Raw genomic sequence first — 20,562 nt, forward strand, 5'->3', positions numbered from 1 at the left:
TATGTTATGTAACGTCTTACCTGTCGTTTACAAATAACCATTGCCTAAAATATATTATTATTGTGTAGCCTAAGTGTAATAATGGCATGTGGCACTATTATACAAAATGAGACAGATGTTAAAACAGATTCTAGAATAAAGTTGTGAAAAAAATATGTTATAGAAGATTTTATTAGGGTATTTTGATACCTTCATCTGCTTTAGTATTACCTGAACTGTAATTACCGGAGGCTAAACAGGAAAAAGAAAGAAGGGTATTTTGATAGTGTTATATTCGAACATTGTAAAATAAATATATTGTAACATGATATAATAATAATAAAATAACACACAACATTTAAAATATCTATGTCAATTGTAAACAATTTTAATAATGACTCCCCCTTAATAAAATTCTGTGTAGGCCACTGCTCTGAACCAATACCTAACGGTGGTCCCAGCGGTAAAAAAAAATTACTTAGTTAGAGCTGATCAGTAGAATTAACTCATTTCATAAAAACCATAACTACGATTGTACGAATAATATATAGAATTACTAATTTGTCAACTATTTTTAGATCAGATACGAGAATGAACATTTCTTAAGTTACTTTAAAAGGCTGTCGGTCCACTTGTGAAATTTATGATACCATCGACTTTTCATACTAAATGGATTTATTATTTTATTTAATACTGCAGCAAACAATCATGGAATTCGAGTCAGTTTCGAACCGACTAATTAAGTCATTTTAGAAAGAACTCTTCCATCTTCAACACTAACCTTACATTTTAAAGAATTTCATGGTAAAATGGGTAAAATTTATATTACGTAATTAATAAATCTTTATTATCGATAGAATCTTTGTTTATATCGATAGTACGGTAGTATTGGTCGTGAAGTGTAAGAGATGTATGAAGTGTGTGCTGTGAGTTGTAATGAAATGGAAAGTGAGGTTACCGTTTTTCGCGTTTGTAATTTATAATATTGAAGCCTCATGGTTTTAGTAGTTATAACTTACTTATTACCTGTTACGTATGATTCACTATTTTTTTGATGATCGGTAATTAAAACGGATTTAAACGGTTGTGTATAATTTGAAATTTTGTTTTTATTAGAATAAATATTATTATTCTCATTTACTTAACCGGAATCAATATATTTCTTTTGGTTTTATTTATTTATGAATTTAATTTCGTTTATGTTACTTAATTCCAGGTAAATTTCTTGTGGTTTTATTTATTTATGAATTTAATTTCGTTTATGTTACTTAATTCCAGGTAAAATTTTCAGTAATCAGTCACCTTATTTCAATAATATAATCTTAACCTGTAGTTACAGCAGGTTTATTATAATAGCACATATTTTTAAGATTATGGGACAGTTTGAATATGTAAATATGTTTTCATTGTGTAAGATGTACTGTATGATTAAATATAGTGTAGTGTATAGTGTAGTATAATATAGTGTATAGTGCAGTTTATTTTTTTGGTTTATTGTTAATAAAAGTGTACAAAAACGTTTGTGAGTAAAAAAAAATAATGTGTAATATGTAAAAAATCCAAACCATGTTAAATGATTATATACCTATAAACGTAGATTAACATACATTCATCAATTAATATGAATGAATATTAATATTTAACTATGATGTATTTAGTACAACAGTTAAGAAATTATGGAGCAATCTTAGATCAGTAGAACTGGATGAAATTCCACCCTTGAATCAAACAGGTTTTTCCAAGTCACTGATTTATCCATAATTTAAAGTTATTTGAAGGATTACTTTTTTATTTTATAATGGTTTGCCGTTTATGAAATATCTGAAGGGGTGAAAAGATCAATCAAGATAGTCCACATACTTTGTGCTTAGATTATGTAAAGATTTTATATTTAGATAATGCCCAAAAATTATGTAGTTCAGTTTGATGTATACACAAGATTTGAATATACAGGAGAATCATAATTTCCAGTTCAGCAAATACTTGGCATTGTCACCCTTGAATTACCCCTATTTCCAAATAGTTTGCTTTCAAGAGAAATAATTTTTTTAGTCTTGTTATCACACTGCCACTTTTTCACTTTTTTTGATGCAAGTTGTTTTTCAAAATACAATGTATTAAACATATTATTACAATGTATTAAACAAAAAATGTGTTTGTTAGCAAGCAAAGTGAGTGTAGGTTGTTTGTTTAGATTGTGTGTGTGTGTGTGTACTGACGAATTGTTTGTATATCAACATAACCTCCTCTTTTCCTGTTTAGCCACTGGGAGTTACCGTCAGGTATTACTACAGGATGAATGAGGATGATATGTATGAGTTTAAGTGAAGTATTATACAGCCTCAGGTTGACCATTCCTGAGATGTGTGGTTAATTGAATGAAACCAACCACCAAAGAACACCAGTATCCACGATCTAGCATTTAATCAAATCCATATAAAATTAACTGTCTTTACTAGGACTTCAATGCTAGAACTCTCAACTTCAAAATCAGCTGATTTGCAAAGATGCATTCACCACTAGACCAACCCGGTGAGTTATATCAACATAACCTACGCTTGCTAACCACATCTAATTAACGTTAAATATGCGTGCATTATATGCTACTTAATGTTAATTAGACGAGGTTAGTGAGTATAGGTTATGTTGATATATATACAGTTTGTTAGTACCTGGAGTCAACATACAAAATTGTTTTGTAATTTCTATTTTTCATTAAAAAATTTACTTTTTCCACCCTAAATAAACATTATTATTCATTTACTCATGAAAGTTGAATAAAAAAAAAGTAGAAAAATGTCATGGTGATATAACAAACAAGTACCTCTTTTTTTTAATGTCAATATTTGCTCTATGTAAAGCAAATGATTGTGAAATAATAAGTAGTGACCGCATGTTATTTAATATTTAAAAAAAAATATAATGGAGGTATTTCCTGTTAGCATATTTAAGTTTATGACTTCTTTTTATGCAGTTTCTGTATATGAACTACTCATGGTAATTTTATATCTGCCAGTCTGCGTCTGGCTGCTGTACTGAAAGGACGTGTGTCGCTCTATTCGCATTCCTGTTCAGAGTGTAGTAGATAAGCAGTTCTTATCTTAAATACACAACTATATATTTTCTAGAACAATTATGTTGTATTTTATATGCCAGTGTTAAATATTTTATTATATTGTAATCCTGTTTGATAAAAAATATTTGAAAATGAAGAAGTGCAATATCTGTGAGGGAGAATTACCGATTGATGGAACACATTATTTGTCGTTTTTGTTTATATGGTTACCACCATAAATGCGTTGGAATTATGGAGAATACATATCAGCGATTGTCTGCGACATTCGAACAAAGAAAAAAGAGTGGATGTGTTGTGAGTGTCGCAAATCAGTCAAATCTACTGACAACAAATCAGTGTATTCGACTAAAGAAATATTCGATTTCACCAGTATTAATGAATTAAAAGTTATCATTTTAGAACTCAAAGCTGAAGTCAGAACTTCTTCCAGTAGGAACGAAAATGAACTTGGTAGGCTATCCCTGTTCTATGATGATATTAAAAACTAAATTAGTGAATTACAGAAATCTAACAAGGATCTTCTCCAAGAAGTGAAACAACTCCGAGAAAGATAAGTAAATCGCTTCGCTAGAAGAAAAAATCATACAGCTCGAACAATATGGAAGAAACAAAAATATTGAAATTCACGGGCTAAAATTACACCCGATGGAAACCGTAAGGAAAATTTACATGACTCTCTTCAGAAAATCGCTGATAAACTAGATATTCCTTTCAGCTTGGACGGTGTGGAAGTGGTTCATAGACTACCTACTAGGAGGAAGACTGATTTACCCCCGATCATAGTGCAATTTAGCAGCAGAAAAACGCAAGATTTTTGGATCAGCAAAAAGCGCGAGAAGCTAACAAATGATATGGTTCTTGCAGATGGAAGTGACAAAAAAGTGTATATTAATGAAAATCTAGTAAAATCAATAAAAGACTTACTTTATAAAACGAAACAAAAAGCGGGTGAACTTCAGTACCAATTTGTTTGGGTACGTAATGGTAAAATATTTATTAAGAAAAGTGAAGATGTGTTTGCTATTAAAATTAATACTGAGGCGGATCTGAAAAAAATCAAGTGAGTTATATAAATTTGTAACTATGATAGTGTTATCTAAGAGTATAATAAAATTGTTTCGTAATAATATTATTATGTACATTACATTCAGTTCTGTAAATGTAAGTTCACGTGCTAGTTATTTCTATCTTTTTATTGTATTTTATATTTATCATATTCTGTTATTGATGACTCAAGATTCGTTTTGTTATTACTGTTCCAATAGTATAAAAAAAGGAAGACTTTCACTTAATTTAATTTTATGTCAATTCGGAAATAAACATTACGGATAATGAAATAAGTTTAATTGATTTTTATCAGATTAATGTGTATGACTCCTATCACTGTGTCCGGAATATTAGGTCTGATGGTGGTATTTTAATTCTTTGTCGTAGCACACTCAGTGCTGAAAGAATAATGTTGGATTTGACTGTCTCAAGTTGTGAACTATTATGCATTCAGGTTTCAGTGAAATTGGGCGTTAAGACCGATGATTTTACAATAATATGCTTTTACAGACCGCCAGATTTAAATGTTCATGAATTTTTACATGATCTTGAAAATATTCTACATAATTGTAATAATAAAAATCCGGTCTTAATTAGAGATATGAACATTGATCTTACTAAGGAAAATACTGTAGTTAGTTACTATCAAACCTTATTACATACAATGGTATTCATATGTTGCATATCTGATATAACGAGGGAGGAAATAAGAGATGGGATAATTGTTAGATCTTGTATAGATCACATTTTTATTAGAGGCTTTCCTGATTACGTTTTTTCTGGAGTAATTGAAACTAAAATTTCTGATCCCTATGTGGTAATAGCAGATCTGTTGTACAAGAATTCATCCCAATGACCGATGGATGACAGTCTTGGTTCATTTTACTTAGATAATGCCTTAATTAGATATAAGTTAGATAGCATAAATTATGACACCTTAGGTAATAAGATGGATAATAATCCATCTGCATATGAGAAATTTGTTGATATAATTAATTCTTGTATAACAGTTCTTTAGTTCGCAGAAATACTGATAGCATTAAAATTCAAAATAGAAAAAAGCCATGGATGACGGATGACATTCTAAATAAAATAAAGTATAGAGACAGACTGTTCAAAAAATGGAAAAAGCACCAGCTAACCTGGAAAATCGAAAAGATTACATATTATATAGAAATAAAATTAATATTGAAATACGAAAAGCGAAGAAGTATTTTAATGATAAATTTCAAAATTTTCAAAAGAATGATATTAAGGGTAACTGAAAACCACTTAACTCTTTGATGGGGCTACCGTCTAAGTGTAACTTAGACGATACTATAATTAAACATGTAAGCGGTATATCTAATGACGTGGGTAAGGTCGCTGCAGACATTATCGGTAAACACTTTGTAACTTCAGTAGATGATATTAAACATAATTGTATACATAAGTTCTTGAAATTCACGGGTGGCAATTGCATGCAGCCTGTGTCTTTTCATTTACCTTTAAGTTCTCCTAAACAAATAGAAAACATAATTTCATCTATGAATGATAAAAAATCGCCAGGTGTAGATGGCATACGGATCAAAGATTTGAAATATGTTGTTAATAAAGTCAGCCCTTTAATTTCAATTATAGTAAACAATATAATTAAATCAAGGAGGGTTCCTGATCTACTGAAGATGTCTATTGTTAGACCTATCTATAAAGCTGGTTCTTTTAAAGATTTAAATAATTATCGTCCAATTTCTATACTGTCATGTATCGAAAAACTTTTTGAATGGTATGTCTCTATGCATGTTACTAAGTACCTTGATGATAACAAATTAATCAGTGAAACTCAATATGGTTTCAGAAAGGGGATTGGGACTAATGATGTTATAAATGATTTATCTGATTTTGTCAATATTAACTTAAATAAATGTAAACATGTAATCTTACTTTTTTTAGATTTTCGTAAAGCCTTTGATACATTAGACCATCATAAAATTCTAGATGCCCTAAATAAGCTAGGGTTTAATGGCCCTTTTAGCAATATGCTACAAAACGATTTAAGTAACAGAAAACTTATTGTTAAAATTAAAGATAAATGTAGTGATAGGTATGAAACGGATAGTGGCGTGCCTCAAGGGTCTATCTTGGGCCCAACACTTTTTAATCTGTACGTTAATGATATGTCTAGCACGATCTCTAATTCACGTCTTTTGCAATATGCTGATGATAGTGTTTTAGCACTTGGACATAAGCAATTGGAAGAAGCAGAGTTTTTAATGCAAGAAGATTTTTAGTAATCTATTAAAGTGGCTTCATGACAAAGGCCTAATTATTAACATTAAAAAAACTGTTGTTTTATATGTAAGATCTCCTTATCTTTGATCCCAAAGACCAATAAAAATTATTTGTCATTCATGTGACTGTACAAAAAATTACCACATAAACTGTAATTGTGAACATCTCCATAATGTTGACAAATACAAATATTTGGGTTTACATTTTGACTCTTTTTATAAGATGGGATAACCATATAAAACATATATGTAAAAATTTAAGAGTGGTTGCTATGAAATTCCACCACATCTCACCCCTATTACCAATTCACTGTAAACGCTATTGAATCTGTTATTCAATACGGCTTGACAGCATGGGGATCAGCCGCAGATTATCTCATAAATAAAATAAATTTAATACAAAATAGGGTCCTCAAAGATATTGCTCGTTATGATTCTGATAACAATTATGACACCAATTTAAATAATCTTACAAGGTTTCTGTCAGCTAGAGGTCTATTTAAATTCTTAATTATTTTTAAGAACTTTTACAACAGTGAATACAGGGTAAATGTAGAAAGTGGATACAATTTGAGAGCAATTAGCTTTATTAAAGATAGATATCATAATATTTATGGTAAATGATTAAAGAAGTATGTTGTTCCTGCATTACTTAATTCTTTACCGAATCATATCAATAATGTAAAAATGAAAAAAATGATTTAAAAAACTTCTCATTGAGTGAGCATTAACTATAATGTAATAGGTACTAACAGGATTCGTTTTGGATTTATACTGGCAGTCCAGACAATTATAACATGATTATAATTATTATTTTAATGTTAATAATTATTATAAATCAATAAATAATGTATTGTTGAATGGTTAAAGCTTAGTTATTTATTTTCCTTATGTAATTGTTGTAACAAGATATTAATTGTGTAATTAGTTGTTGTAATTAAGTATAGTTCTGTTTCTTGAATATATTTTTAGTTACTAAATCTAATACATAACAAATATTAAAGAAATAATTTGTTCATTAGTTTTTAAATATATAGTTTAATTAATTTTTATAATTGTACTACTATTATAACTATTGTAACTATTAGAATAACTAATAATATCTTCAGTTGTTACATAAAATTGGTTATTCCATTAACCACTTAATAATGTAATATATCTGTCGACAGACTTAGGTCTGACGGATGATTATGTAAGTTTTAAATTGTAAATAAATAAAATAAATATCTAAAATAAGTTCAGAGGTGAGGTGAAGGTGGTTGACTCATTGATTAGGATAATGGAAAACTTGTATTTGTGTATTTAAAAAAAAATTCCAAACAGAATGACTCATTCTAATCCCCAAAACATTTACTATCATATTTCCATGTTTTGTATAGTTAGATAATTTCTTTTGTATTCTGCTGAATGGCAACAAAGTCATATACTGAAGATGAAATCATTATGCTGGATGAATACTTGCCTGAAGAAAACCTTTATCCTTTCCACTTGCAGAAGGTTTAAAATTCACTACTGGAAGACTTTGCATTGCAGTTAAATTTCTTGTAGTTTAAGTATTGGCACCTCTAGGCTTAATCTTTTCTTTCTAAAAATGCTCTCTCTATTACTTTCCTGGCATCATAGCTCTAGAGCTGTACTGTGAGAAGGAAATTATAGTAATCAGGCAAAAATGGGGTATGGGTTTTTTACATTTTTTGATATTTCCTGACCCAGGAACCCTGAGAAAACAATAATAAAGTGGGGGTAATGTTCTTATGTACTTGTGTTAGCATGTTTTAGGTTTAATAATGTTTTACTGGATAAATTGATTTTGATGAAATTTTGTATAGAAATCATGTGTATGAGGCAGTGTGTTGGTAAAATTTTAGGAACAATAGTCAATACCTCCAGGGGTGAGGTAGATAGTTTTATGGGGTCAATATCTCCAGTGATAGGGTAGATAGTTTTTTTGGGGTCAGTTTTCTCAAATGTTTGCAAGCAACCATACTTTATATTAAGCTTAGTACATGCATACATGCCTAACTTACTATTTTAAAAAAATTTTTCACAGAATTCCTCCTTCCCCAAAATAAAAAAAAAACTTTTTATTTATTGCTTATTTTTTAACAAATTTTTTTGTCTCCTTGGCATAGTAGAAGTGCAAGTGACAAAAAAAATACTTAGGGAGTAATATTGGAGTGGGGGAGCCTGCACAGGACAGGTAAAAGCAAGTAGGAGCAATCTTGACATTTCTCCATTCATATAAGTAAGAGGCCAATGAGATTTTTAATAATATTCTTACTGGTGGTGAAGCATGGATCTGTCATACACATACTGAAAATAAACATCCAGAATGAAGTGATATCGTTTAGAAACTCGTTTGAAACAAAAGGAAATCATGCAAACTGTGAGAAAGTGGTGAGTGTTTCTTGGACTACAAAGGTCCCATATTTGTTGATTTTATGCCAGCTGTAATAACAATAAATTCACTGGCTTGCTGTTAATACTCAACCAATTCTATTTTTCAATATAAAACAAATTATGTAGTTTACTATTCAAGGAGCATTGTTTTGTTTCTTGTTAACGCTTGATCAGTACTTGCTGTCTAATTCATAGGGTACTTAAAAAAATTTGGCTGGGAAAAATTTTTGGACTCGTCAAACACTCCTTACTTGACCCCCATTAATTTTTGTTTATTTGCTGAAGTAAATATCTTTTAGGTAGCAGTTATTTTGTAAGTGACAATAAAGTAAGTTCACCAAGCACTTGAGTAACTGGCACCAGATTTGTGTAATAATTCATTAAAAAAAACCTACAGAATGTCACAGATATTTAAATGCTGAGTGTGTATCTAAAAATAATGAAAGTATTGTTGTAAGTTCCAATTAAATATTTCTTACTTATCGCTTGTTTAAAATTTTTATAACCATACATTCTTCACTTTCTGGATCTTATATTTTCTGTAAAATTGACTTGTAGCATTTGTAGCTTTGCCTGTATGAGTTATTTATTCATGATTAACCATGGTCCTTTTACTGCTACCAATTTTTTAGTTTACTGTTAACCATCAATGTTTTAATGATAGATTATATTTAAATTGTGCTCACTTTCTGTTTTCACTGTGAACTGGGTAAAATCTGCTTATTAATTTTTATGATCCTAGAATTAGAAATTAGTTGCGTATTCATATTTTATAAAACTTCTATTGAATTATTCAATTTGTTAAAATCACATAATTTAATAAAATAATGTTATACTATTATATGTAATATCCATCAGTGATAACATTTTTATTATCTGTTAGCAGTAATGGAAATTCTTGAGTTGAAAGATGCAAAGACTGTGCCTGACCTAGTACATTTTTATTCTGCAGTGTTACATGATAATGCAACTCCTCTGGTAATAGACAATGGTTAGTTTTATGTTATTTACTTTGTAATTGAGTACTTGAATGTATGCATATATATATATATATGTGTGTGTGTGTGTGTGTGTGTGTGTGTGTGTGTATGCATGTATATACATGCACTCTTTCTCATATGTGTGCATATGTGCGCACGTGCATGCATGCATATACATGCTTATATGTTAATTTGCATGCTTTTATGGTTTTGTTGTAATGAAATGCGAATCGTTACAAGCTTTCGTTCCTTTAAAGTGAGTCAGAGACTAGAAGTAAAATTAGATCAAGAATGAATGCCAGTAAGGAAAAAATGACACAGGAAAGGCTAGTCAGTCTGAGTAGTGATTCTCCAGAATGGGTTCTCATAAATTGACTTTACATTATTTTGATCATTAAAAGAAAAAAAAAGTTGTACTTTGTACAACTTAATTACAACAGTGTTGTAATTAAACAAATAAATAGAAATTAAATTTATTATTTCACTGATTTTGAAAAATATAATTTACAATTTTCTTCTTAATTATATAGTTTACTTTTTTATAAATGAAATAATTGCAAAAATTTTATTTTATTTTAGGTTCTTATAACTGTAGAGTTGGCTGGGCTACACTACGGAAGCCTTTAATGATTTTCAAGAATCTCATTGCTAAACCTAGAAAAGAGAGAGGAAAGAAGGTAATTGAAAAGTTTATAAAAAAAAAGTTCTGGTGCTTTTTACTTTGTTTTTTAAACTTAATTTTTTTTAATCCATAAAAAGTTTACATTTTGTAAATGTTATATGTTAACTTTGTCGGTGGCATAAAGAAAGTATACGTATATGTTGAATCTCAGGTTAAAATTGGTTTATTTGTCTTTTTTACTACTGCCTGTCAAAAATTATGGTATTATGAGTATTTGATACTTGAGTTATGATCTTAATATAAATATATATTTTTTTAATGGTTATTCATCACTGGAAGTTTGAAGGCTTCTGAAAGGAAGTGTGATCTATGAAATTTATTATGTGAGAAAAATGCAAATCCTGATTAAAATTTTCAACCATTGAGCTATGGTAAATTTCATCTTTATGTTTCATCTATGTTTGTGCAGGTAATCCTAAACTTTCAAATACAAGTTTGGAGTTGGACTGTACCAAGTGAGGTTGTGTTTTACTGCGCACTGCATTTTTCCATTCTTTGATTGGTTTATTGGCTTTTTCATACTGGACTGTATGACAGATAATGTGATTGGTTTATCAGAAGTGTTTTTTATAACCTATGAGTTTTTTGGTTAATAGACTGATTTTTTACATCAATTTTTATTAATATTACTTTTGGTAACAAGGACTATAGTCACCTGTTACTAGCCTTGCGTGCTTGTGTGGGTGGATAAGTTGTATACGAGTTTGGAGGACAACGGTGGTTGTTATCTGTTGATAACATTTTTTATGTTTGAAAATTATAAATTTAAATTTATCTGGTGAGCAAATAAAATAAATTATTAATTTTATTTTCCATGTTTTGATAACGTTACGTGAATGATAGCTTTGGTTAGTAGCTTGGTTAAATAAGCTCCATTTCCTGACGCCATAATGGAATTTAATTTCTATTATCATTCTTCTTTTTTTCTCACTTATAAAAGTAAAATCTGGTCTGAGTGGATTTTTTTTCTTTTTCAACGTATAAAAGTACAATCTGATCTGAGTGGAATTTTCATGGACCGATCTACCAGTATGGAGGAATTTCCAGAAAAGGTGATTGAGACCACAATAGAGCTTGAGTCAGGTAAGGCCTCTATTAGTGCATCGTTAGCTGTTGAGCAGAGGGCCTTCCTCCTCAGCCTGTGATTGGTGGAAGGAAGGGGACAAAAAGGATGAAAGCAAAGCAAGGTAATCCTCAACAGAGGAGGAAAAGGAGGAGGAGGTGCTTCTTGAACTGAAGACTTTGGTCAGCAGATTTGAATGGCTGGTGAAAGACTTGAACATTGACAAAAATGTGAAGTGAAGTATTAAAGACCTAGAATTGAATTTCAGTATAGCAGTGAAAGATTTGAGAAGGGTGGTTATTGGTACATCTTTCACTTTTGGAAGGAGACAGACCGTGGAGGTTGCAACCCAGACACAGGTCCCAATGAGATGCCCTATCATCCATGCACTGGATGGTGGCGTGATGGTGTTCCAGATGGCAGACCTTATCAAGAAAGCTTGGCTAGAAAAAGGCTTTTTGTAGCACTCATTTTGGGATCCCTGCAAAGATTGAGGGAACACTCGACACAGTTGCGGTTGTCGATGTGCATGTGTTAACACAACCTAGGTCTATGGATACACTGATTGCCAGACACCCACAGGTGGCATGGCTCCTGAGAAAAATGAATATTAAGGCTAGGAATGTACTGTCAGTTGCCCTGGAGACACAACTGTTAGGAGAGGTAGCAGGAGAGGAGGCATTGATCTCCAGCAAGTTCCATATGGATTCGGACGACGGAGTAGATCTGGTGCAGGAATTAGTTGAGGTCTTCACAAAGATCAGGGAGAACAGTGGAAGCCATCTGGGTCTGCTGCATGCAGAGACTTACGGCCAGGATACTGCTGTGTTGGTACAGAGATACTCAAATGTGAAGGGAGTGTTACTGGCTGACATTACATTACAGCTGGTTGGTAAGCTTTCGGCAGCATGGAGCGATGAATCCCCTCCTGAGCACAAGCATAGGATGGAGACCATTGTGGTTAAATCATTGGCGTCCTCTGCAGATATTCTTAAGTCCTTTAAGTTGGAGGTAATGGTCTCGGCTGATTCAGAGATCTTTTCCATAAGGAAGGCCAGCAGTAACATGGAGATTAAAGTTAAAGAGACAAGGGAAAACACTGGCGTCCTTAAGCAGATTATAACATCAGCTGTAAAAAAAGGTAGTGTTCAAACCAAGACCAAGATGGCCGTTCTCCGGGTGCAGGACTTGAGAATGGCATACAGCCGAGTGATATCCTACAGGGCTGTCAGCTGTTGCCAGACAAGAATTGCCTAATGACATGAAAATAGTACAGATTAACATGAATCATGCGGCTTTGGCATATGATTTGCTGTCACAGTACATCTCGAGGATGGATACTGATATTACGCTCGTTTCCAAGTCTTACGGATCCCACAGCAGATCGTGGTGGATTGTCTCTGAGGATGGGGGTGCGTGTCCATTTGGCTGAGTATGCACCTTCCGATGAGGAACATTCTGCAGGAGGGTACGTCAGGTTCTTTTGTTATAGTTGTTACCTGTTGCCCAACATGGCTATTGAAAGTTACAGGCAAGTTTTGGACTCGGCTAGTAGGGATATCGAAGCCCACCAGTCGACTTTAATGTTTGGTTGGTTACCTGGGGGTCGCTCAGGACCGATGAATGAAGTAGACTGCTGATAGAAGCCGCAGCACTTTCAGAGTTAGAGTGTATCAATATTGGTGATACATTGACGTTCAGGAGGGGGAAAACCACCAGTTTCATTATCGATGTGACTTTCGCTACGCCGGCCCTAGCAGCACAGATAAGGGAGACTGGTGCATGAGTGAGAGTATATGGCGAGTGACCATCAAGCCATTTTAATGAGTATAGCAGATGAAAGCCTTCATGGAGCTGGGAGGCTGGTCACTCGCGTGGTCCACCAATGGTTTTGATTTGTAGAGACTCTTGACTTTAGCGGGGTGTGTGAGACTACTGTTGTAGTACTGTCATGTATATATATATATATATATATATATATGTATATATACCCTGATATATTTACATATATATATATATAGAGAGAGAGAGAGAGAGAGAGATTAAATGAAAAAAATGAAAGTTTGATAAAACATTAAAAAAATAACATTAGGGAACTTCACAAAATATAACCTTCCCTTTTCCCTTTTTGACTTTCCCTCCTTTTCACTTTTCCTTTTTTCCCTTCTTCACTTTCTCTCACCTTCTCTTTTTCTCTATTTCTTTTTTTATAAATCAATCCAGTAGTTTTTTAATTTATAGCAGACATACATATGAAAATTGCCTTTTATATATACATTGAAGAAGAAAATCTGTGTTTGTTTGTTCGTAAATATATCGATACTGGTACCACCTAGCGAGTATAGTTTTTGCAAAAACTTTTCTTTTCACATAACTATAGATATTATGAATATGAGCCAAATCAGACCATAAATACAATTTTTCAAAATATCTCGACCCTCAGCGCCACCTAGTGGGTCGAAACTAATTCAGAAACTTTCATGGGCGTGCACACTACTCAACAAAGTTTCATTGCAATCGGATAAATGGCATAGGAACGCATAAGGGACAAATAAACAAACAAACAAACATTTATTTTCATATATTTATATATATAATTATTTATTTATGAGTATATCATACATAATTGTATACATTTTGCATTTCTAATTAATTTTAGGATGGAGAAGCTCAAGTGGGTAATGATATTCTGAATATTGAAGCTGTTAGATTCCAGTTGAAGACTCAATTTGATAGAAATGTTGTTACACATTATGAAGCTCAAGAACAAATTCTTGATTATATATTTTCACATCTTGGAATTGATACTGAAGGAAGTGTTGATCATCCCATAGTTCTTACAGAACCATTTCTCAATCCTAATTACTCTCGAACATGTATGTATTTGTGTTAAAAGATCCTTTCTTTTTGTCATAGATTATTTTTAGTTTTAACTGTTGATAGCTATTTTTATGAAGAGACTTTGATAAAAATATTGATGCAAGGCGTTGCTATGTGAGATAGTGGAAGTTTGTTTTGTATCAATGAGTTTTATCAGATTTATATTATATCACATTTTCCTGGAACCTATCATTTAGCCAGATCATTTATTTCTTAGGTTATCAACTATAATTTCAATGCTAGGGCTTGTGACATCAATCATATGTTACTCTGCTTGCTCTTCTTCTTGATTAATAGTTTTAAATTATAACAACTCATCAATGTGCATTACTTAAGCATAAAAGAGGTTGTCAGCATCAAAAACATGATGTGGATGCCCTAGTTAATTAGTCATATAATTTTAAAAACATTTTTTATAAGATCTTTGAATTTTTATACTTAAAAACTTGTATGACCAACCTTTTTCAAAATTATAAAAAAATCATTAGCATTAAAAGTCTCAGTGGGGAAGTAGTGATCAGTATGTGTGAAATAGACCAGTGTTACAGTCTGAGGAAGTATTTTTTCTCAGATCATCTATTAGCTCTGTTTTGGTAGCAATATTACTGTTATGGTAAAGTTCTTATTTCAAAAGATTGTAAGTGATTATATCTTAATTAATATTAGTATACTATTAGTGTTTACCATCAACTCTGAAATTGTAAAATTTAAAAAGATTAACTTGCACGATCAGGTTAATTGCTCTGTATATATAGTTACCTCTTTCTGTTACAGAGCTCTTATTAATGAAGACTTTTCTGAAACACAAGTCCCTTCAAAATTCCTATACATCAATTAGCCTATTCTAGGCAATATTACTTGAAAGAAAAGCCAGAATTTCCCTATAATGGTTGAAAAAATATCCATCCACAACTACTTTTAAATCAAAGTGCACAGTGTTTTTTTGAGGGTTAATGACCAAGTATTTAAACTGAATAGAAACGAGTTACAGTAGATTGCAGCTCTTTGTTTACTCCTTGAGTAAACCAACTCTATAAGTATTGTATATAACTCTATTTATGTGCTACGTAACAAGGATAGACCAACAACTCAATAGCACAGTTGTGGATAGTTTGTCCCTTTGTTGTGGATAGTTTCGTTAATACTTTGGCCATAAATTAGGTAGTGGGATAAGATTTGAGGTGATGTACATTACCCGATACTGCAGTTTCATTAAAGGATTCTTGGAATTTTGTAACTTAACTAACAACTTCATAGGTAGTTGTTAGTAACTTCACTGATAGTTAATGTAAATAAAATACTCTATCAATGAATTTATTTTTTATTATTGACTTGTGAGTAACAAATTATGATTCTCCCTTTAATGAAATTTTTCCAAAATGAAGAAATTATGTAGCTCAATCAAATTTTTGGAGAGAGTTTACTGTATGTAATGTATGTAAGTGCCATAATTATAATGGTTGTAGGTAACCTGACATGAGTCAGGTCAGTTCCAAGAAGTAACGTAATCATCCTTCAAGTACAACACTTATCACATGTCAGGCTTACTAGGGAAAGTGAGAAGTAATATGGTTTCCCATTACCTTTTTCAAAGGAAAAAAATATATTGTCACACATCAGCATGTCACGCTTATCAAAACACAAGTAATACTGAAAATTGACAACTTCACACATTTGATCAAGAGACTGATTATGTAGAGTCTTTTGTACCTTATGTACTCCAAACATATAATTGCACTCCAAAGCCATTCAAATGCAGGTGATATTCAGCTCTACAAGTGACATTTTCACTCGGTTCTGCTCAAGCACAAAATTCTGTTCATTTTGTGTACATCAGTACACATCTGGCTGTATAGTGAACATAATTACTCTCAGAGCAAGTTACTTTGACTGGTGTTTCATCTCAGATGCTTTACATGTGTCACAGCCATAAGAAAGCTAGCCAGTCATCTGGAATTTTTTCTTCTGTATAAATTTTTTGGAAGTGTTTCATTATGTCTGTTATGAATGTTTCATCTGCAATCTTCCATAATTCTGCAGTTATACCATCCTCACCTGATTCTTTCTTGTTTTTGAGCAAGCTGATGACATTTTTTATTTCTCCCTTGTCTGGTGGATTAGAGCCAGGATTCTGTGTTGTGAGGCTTTCAGTTTTTCTTTGGGTTTTTCACAGTTTAATTTGTTAAAATATTCAGCCAGGAGCTCACAATTTTCCATGTTCAAGAGTCTAGTACACCATTTCTTCTTTTAAAGTTAAAACTGCTGTGTAAAATAGTCTTGTATCATGTTTTTCTTGAAGTTTTCTTCCATTTCCATTATTTGATCTTTCATGTGTTTTCTTCTGAATTTCCTTAGTGTTTGGTGGGCTATTTTTCTTAATTTTTGGAATTCTTCTACATTTTCTGGAGTTTTGTTTGCATTCAATTTTTTTCTAGGTAGAAGTCCTTTTTAATTAATTTTTCACATTCTTCATTCCACCAGGCATGTTTTTTGTGAAAGTTTAGTGGTTAAATTTTTTTTGGGCAGAGTAAATTAAATTTTAAGTGACATTGTTCCTATTTTTAGGTATGTTTATTTTTGAATTCATCTTCTTTTCATTTAAAAGTGCATCTCTATTAATAATTATGGGGATTTTGACATTAGTGTTATTTTTCTTTTTATAAGGGATAAAATTAATTTTAATATGGGGGGGATAGTAATCTGAGGTTACATTTATCACTTTTCTAACCTTGACATTTTGAATCTCTTTGTGGTAATTTTGAGAGATGATTACATGAGCAAGTTGAAATTCACCTAGCACTGGATTTGGGGAAACCCAAGTTTTCTTTTTGCTTGGCTTGGCTTTAATATATGTTGATATGATTTTTAAGTTTAGGTGTTCACAGGGTTTGACCAGTCTTTCACCATTCTTGTTTATTCTCTTGTGAGCTGGATATTTACCGATTATGTTAGAAAATTTTCTTTCAGAATCAAGTTGAGTGTAAAAATATCCTAGCAAAATTTTCACTTGGGGTACTGAGATTTTGAGGATTCCTTCTTCCAATACATCCCAGAATTCTTCAACTTTTTCTGGATCAGAGGTGATAATATTGCATTTACACCTTTGAAGTCAATGACTGAGTCTAAAAAGTTTTTTCTGACAATAAAAGTTGTTCCAAGGTATAGAATGTTTTTCGTTGCTGTTTTGCTGACTTAAAAGTTGTAAAGTTGTAAGATTCATTAGTGTCTTCATCTAAGAGTCTAGTTTTTGAAATGCAAGTAACAAGAAATTTAGTCTGTTTAGTTCTGTGGTTAATTGTTTAAGTTTTCGAACTTTAATTAAAGAGTTAATATTATATGTCCTAAAAAAATACTTTCTTTTATTTTTATATTAGGTTCCTATGGAGGTCTGATTCACCTTTTAGTTTCATACTGTGTGGCACCCTGGAATCTGGTTGTCCGACTTTGTTTTCAGGGTAATTAATTTCATAAGAAGCCATAATCCATGATAATGTTTTTGATGGTTGGATAAGAGATCAACGTAGTATAGCTAAGGTTGTTAGCCCTTGAGGGTTTTGATTTAGTTCACTTAATCCTACCCTTCATCAGCTTAAGCTATCCAGCTGCACCATCATGAAGGTGCTCACTTTTAAGATTTTTTTATTAGACTAAAATAAGACTGAAAAGAAAGAGTGATCTTAAAGATGTCGAAACAGAAGCAGCGTGTTTTTCTTTTATTACTTTTATCATATAAATTTTAAACATAAAATGCATTTAATTACTTACACTAATATATTCAGTTAACTATTTGCAAATAATCCAGAAGAAATGTTCTTCATAAAATTTTAAGAATTAAAATACAGCCCCAACATCAGTGATCAGTGACAGTGGTTGGGGTCAAAGTTCACTGATGAAGGAATTCTATCGAACCCTAAAAGGACTGAAGAATATTTTTTCTTAGTTGTTTGCAAGTGCCATACATTTATGATTTTTAATTTATTTGTATCTAAGTGTCTAATTAAATCATAAAACTTACCAAAAGGAAGTAAGTTATAATATAAATTTCATTTGTATTACTATGATTACCTTAAAAAATGATACATTTTATTATTTTGTAAATGTGTATGTTTTGTAAATTATAAATTTATATACTTGTAAAATAGTGTAGCGTTTTTTTTCTTTTAATTCTAAAAAGTAAAAATAATAATTATATAATTGAGCTGTTTTTTCTGCTTTGTAATTTTATAAGTTTGTCTATTATACAATGAATGAAAAAATTCAGTGATTTAAATATTTTTCCTTTTTCTAAAATACAGTATCTCTATGTGATACACACAGTTTGTATTTTCTACTCAGGTCTGAAATTCAGTTTATGATTGGAATGTATCAGTAGTTATTTTTATTAAGTTTTTTTTTCTATATATAACACGTAGCTTGGAGCTTATGAGTGATTATTTGAGATAATACTCTCATAATCTTGAAGTTTATGTGTGGAATATGGAGATGAAATTTTGTAGCATATGAAAAATGCCATGCCTGAACCCCAGGACCTCCTGATGAAAGTCTGAGACGATACTATATCTGATCATAAAGTTTTGTTCTTCACATTTCCTTTTTTTAAGATTTCCAAATTTTGTTGAATGTAAACTGGAAATATTGAAACAGCTTATTGCACTTTCATTCTCTTAATGATAGGTAATCTCATAATAAATTTTTGTAAAATTTGTAGTTTTCATATATGCTGTAATTTTATTTTCTCCTTGATGTATTAAAATACTAGTAGGAATTATGCTATCCTTTTTCACTGTTGTTTAGATAAGTTTTACACGTGCATAATTTTTGCTTTATTTGGTCAATTCCTAACCTTCCTCTAGTTTCCCTTTGATGCTTCTTTCTATCTCGGCTCTGTTCTTGGGTTTCTTGAGTGCAAGACATTTCAAAGCTAATTTCATGCACAAGGGTGAAAAAATTTAAATGGTAATTTTATTATTCTATGCAACAAGCAGTTCTGAGCTGGATGGCAGAGTGGGGAGTTAATGTTCGGTTAGAGAGGGGAAACCAGCTTGGTTAGCTCCTCCATTTTGTTCTGTCATCAGTACGGCTATGAGTGAGCAGGAGGTTGTGTCATCTGTTGCACATCATATAAGTTTTTAAGTTGGTAGCCCCAGTCAAAGACCAATAAAAATACCGGAATCAATCTACATTAAAAAAAATAAAAAAAATAAAAAAATTGATAACAGTAAAATCTAAAATCAAAAAAATAATAGAAAATGAAAACAGAAAACATAAAACCTAGGTAAACATTCAGAATAATAATAAAAATAAGCAGAAATTAAAACAACAATACAAATTCATGTTCTTAAGCAACAAAATAATGAAGGTGTTAAGCCCATGCAAATTTTAACTCGTTTACAGTTTGCAGACACTATACTGTTCCAGAACTGAGTGTATACGTGGGCCAGACAATTTAAGGGCGGGTTAGAAAGTGTAGAAAACAAAAGTCATCCCAGGTCAAGTCTCACAAACCCACCGGGTTGGTCTAGTGGTTAACGCGTCTTCCCAAATCAGCTGATTTGGAAGTCGAGAGTTACAGCGTTCAAGTCCTAGTAAAGCCAGATATTTTTACATGGATTTGAATACTAGATCGTGGATACCGGTGTTCTTTGGTGGTTGGGTTTCAATTAACCACACATCTCAGGTATGGTCGAACTGAGAATGTACAAGACTACACTTCATTTACACTCATACATATCATCCTCATTCATCCTCTGAAGAATTATCTAAACGGTATAGTTACCGGAGGCTAAACAGGAAAAAGAAAAGAGGTCAAGTCTCACAGCTGACATCTGTGCTGTTCGAGAGCTTATTGAAAGATCGCCAGTTCACTGGTTGAAGAAATCATGTCAGAAGTGGGTATTAGCTATGGGAGTGCTCAATCCATAATCACAGATCATCTTGGCTTTAGAAAAATTAGTGCTTGATGGGTTGTGAGGTTGTTGGATGAAAATCAGAAAAGGTCAGGTTGGAGGTCTGTGAGAGATTTCTGAATCGATTTTGGCAAGAAGGGGGACAATTTTTTGAGGTGCATTGTCACATGTGATGAGACATGGGTCCATAATTACACTTCAGAGTCAAAACTGGTGAGCAAAGGAAGGATGAGGATTGCCCAGTAAAGGCCAAAACCTGTCTTGTCAGTAGAAAAGTTC

General features: G+C 31.8%; 1 protein-coding gene across 8 annotated transcripts in view; it reads left to right on the top strand.

The window, feature by feature from the left end:
• Nucleotides 1–619: 619 nt before the first annotated feature.
• The window catches only part of Arp5 (Actin-related protein 5), a 46,588-nt gene continuing 26,645 nt past the window's right edge, over nucleotides 620–20,562 (top strand). Inside the window, exons 1-4 of one of the 8 annotated variants that reach the window (XM_075382151.1) lie at nucleotides 620–783; nucleotides 9,656–9,763; nucleotides 10,332–10,429; nucleotides 14,157–14,373. In XM_075382151.1, the coding sequence (XP_075238266.1) occupies nucleotides 9,661–9,763; nucleotides 10,332–10,429; nucleotides 14,157–14,373 (418 nt within the window). In that variant the 5' untranslated portion in view covers nucleotides 620–783; nucleotides 9,656–9,660. Of the gene's footprint in view, nucleotides 809–876; nucleotides 1,258–9,655; nucleotides 9,764–10,331; nucleotides 10,430–14,156; nucleotides 14,374–20,562 lie in introns of those variants that run through there. The other 7 variants (XM_075382147.1, XM_075382145.1, XM_075382146.1 and 4 more) reach the window with 7 other exon arrangements.

Source organism: Lycorma delicatula, chromosome 1 (genome assembly GCF_047948215.1).
Source record: "Lycorma delicatula isolate Av1 chromosome 1, ASM4794821v1, whole genome shotgun sequence".
Lineage (NCBI taxonomy): Eukaryota > Metazoa > Arthropoda > Insecta > Hemiptera > Fulgoridae > Lycorma > Lycorma delicatula.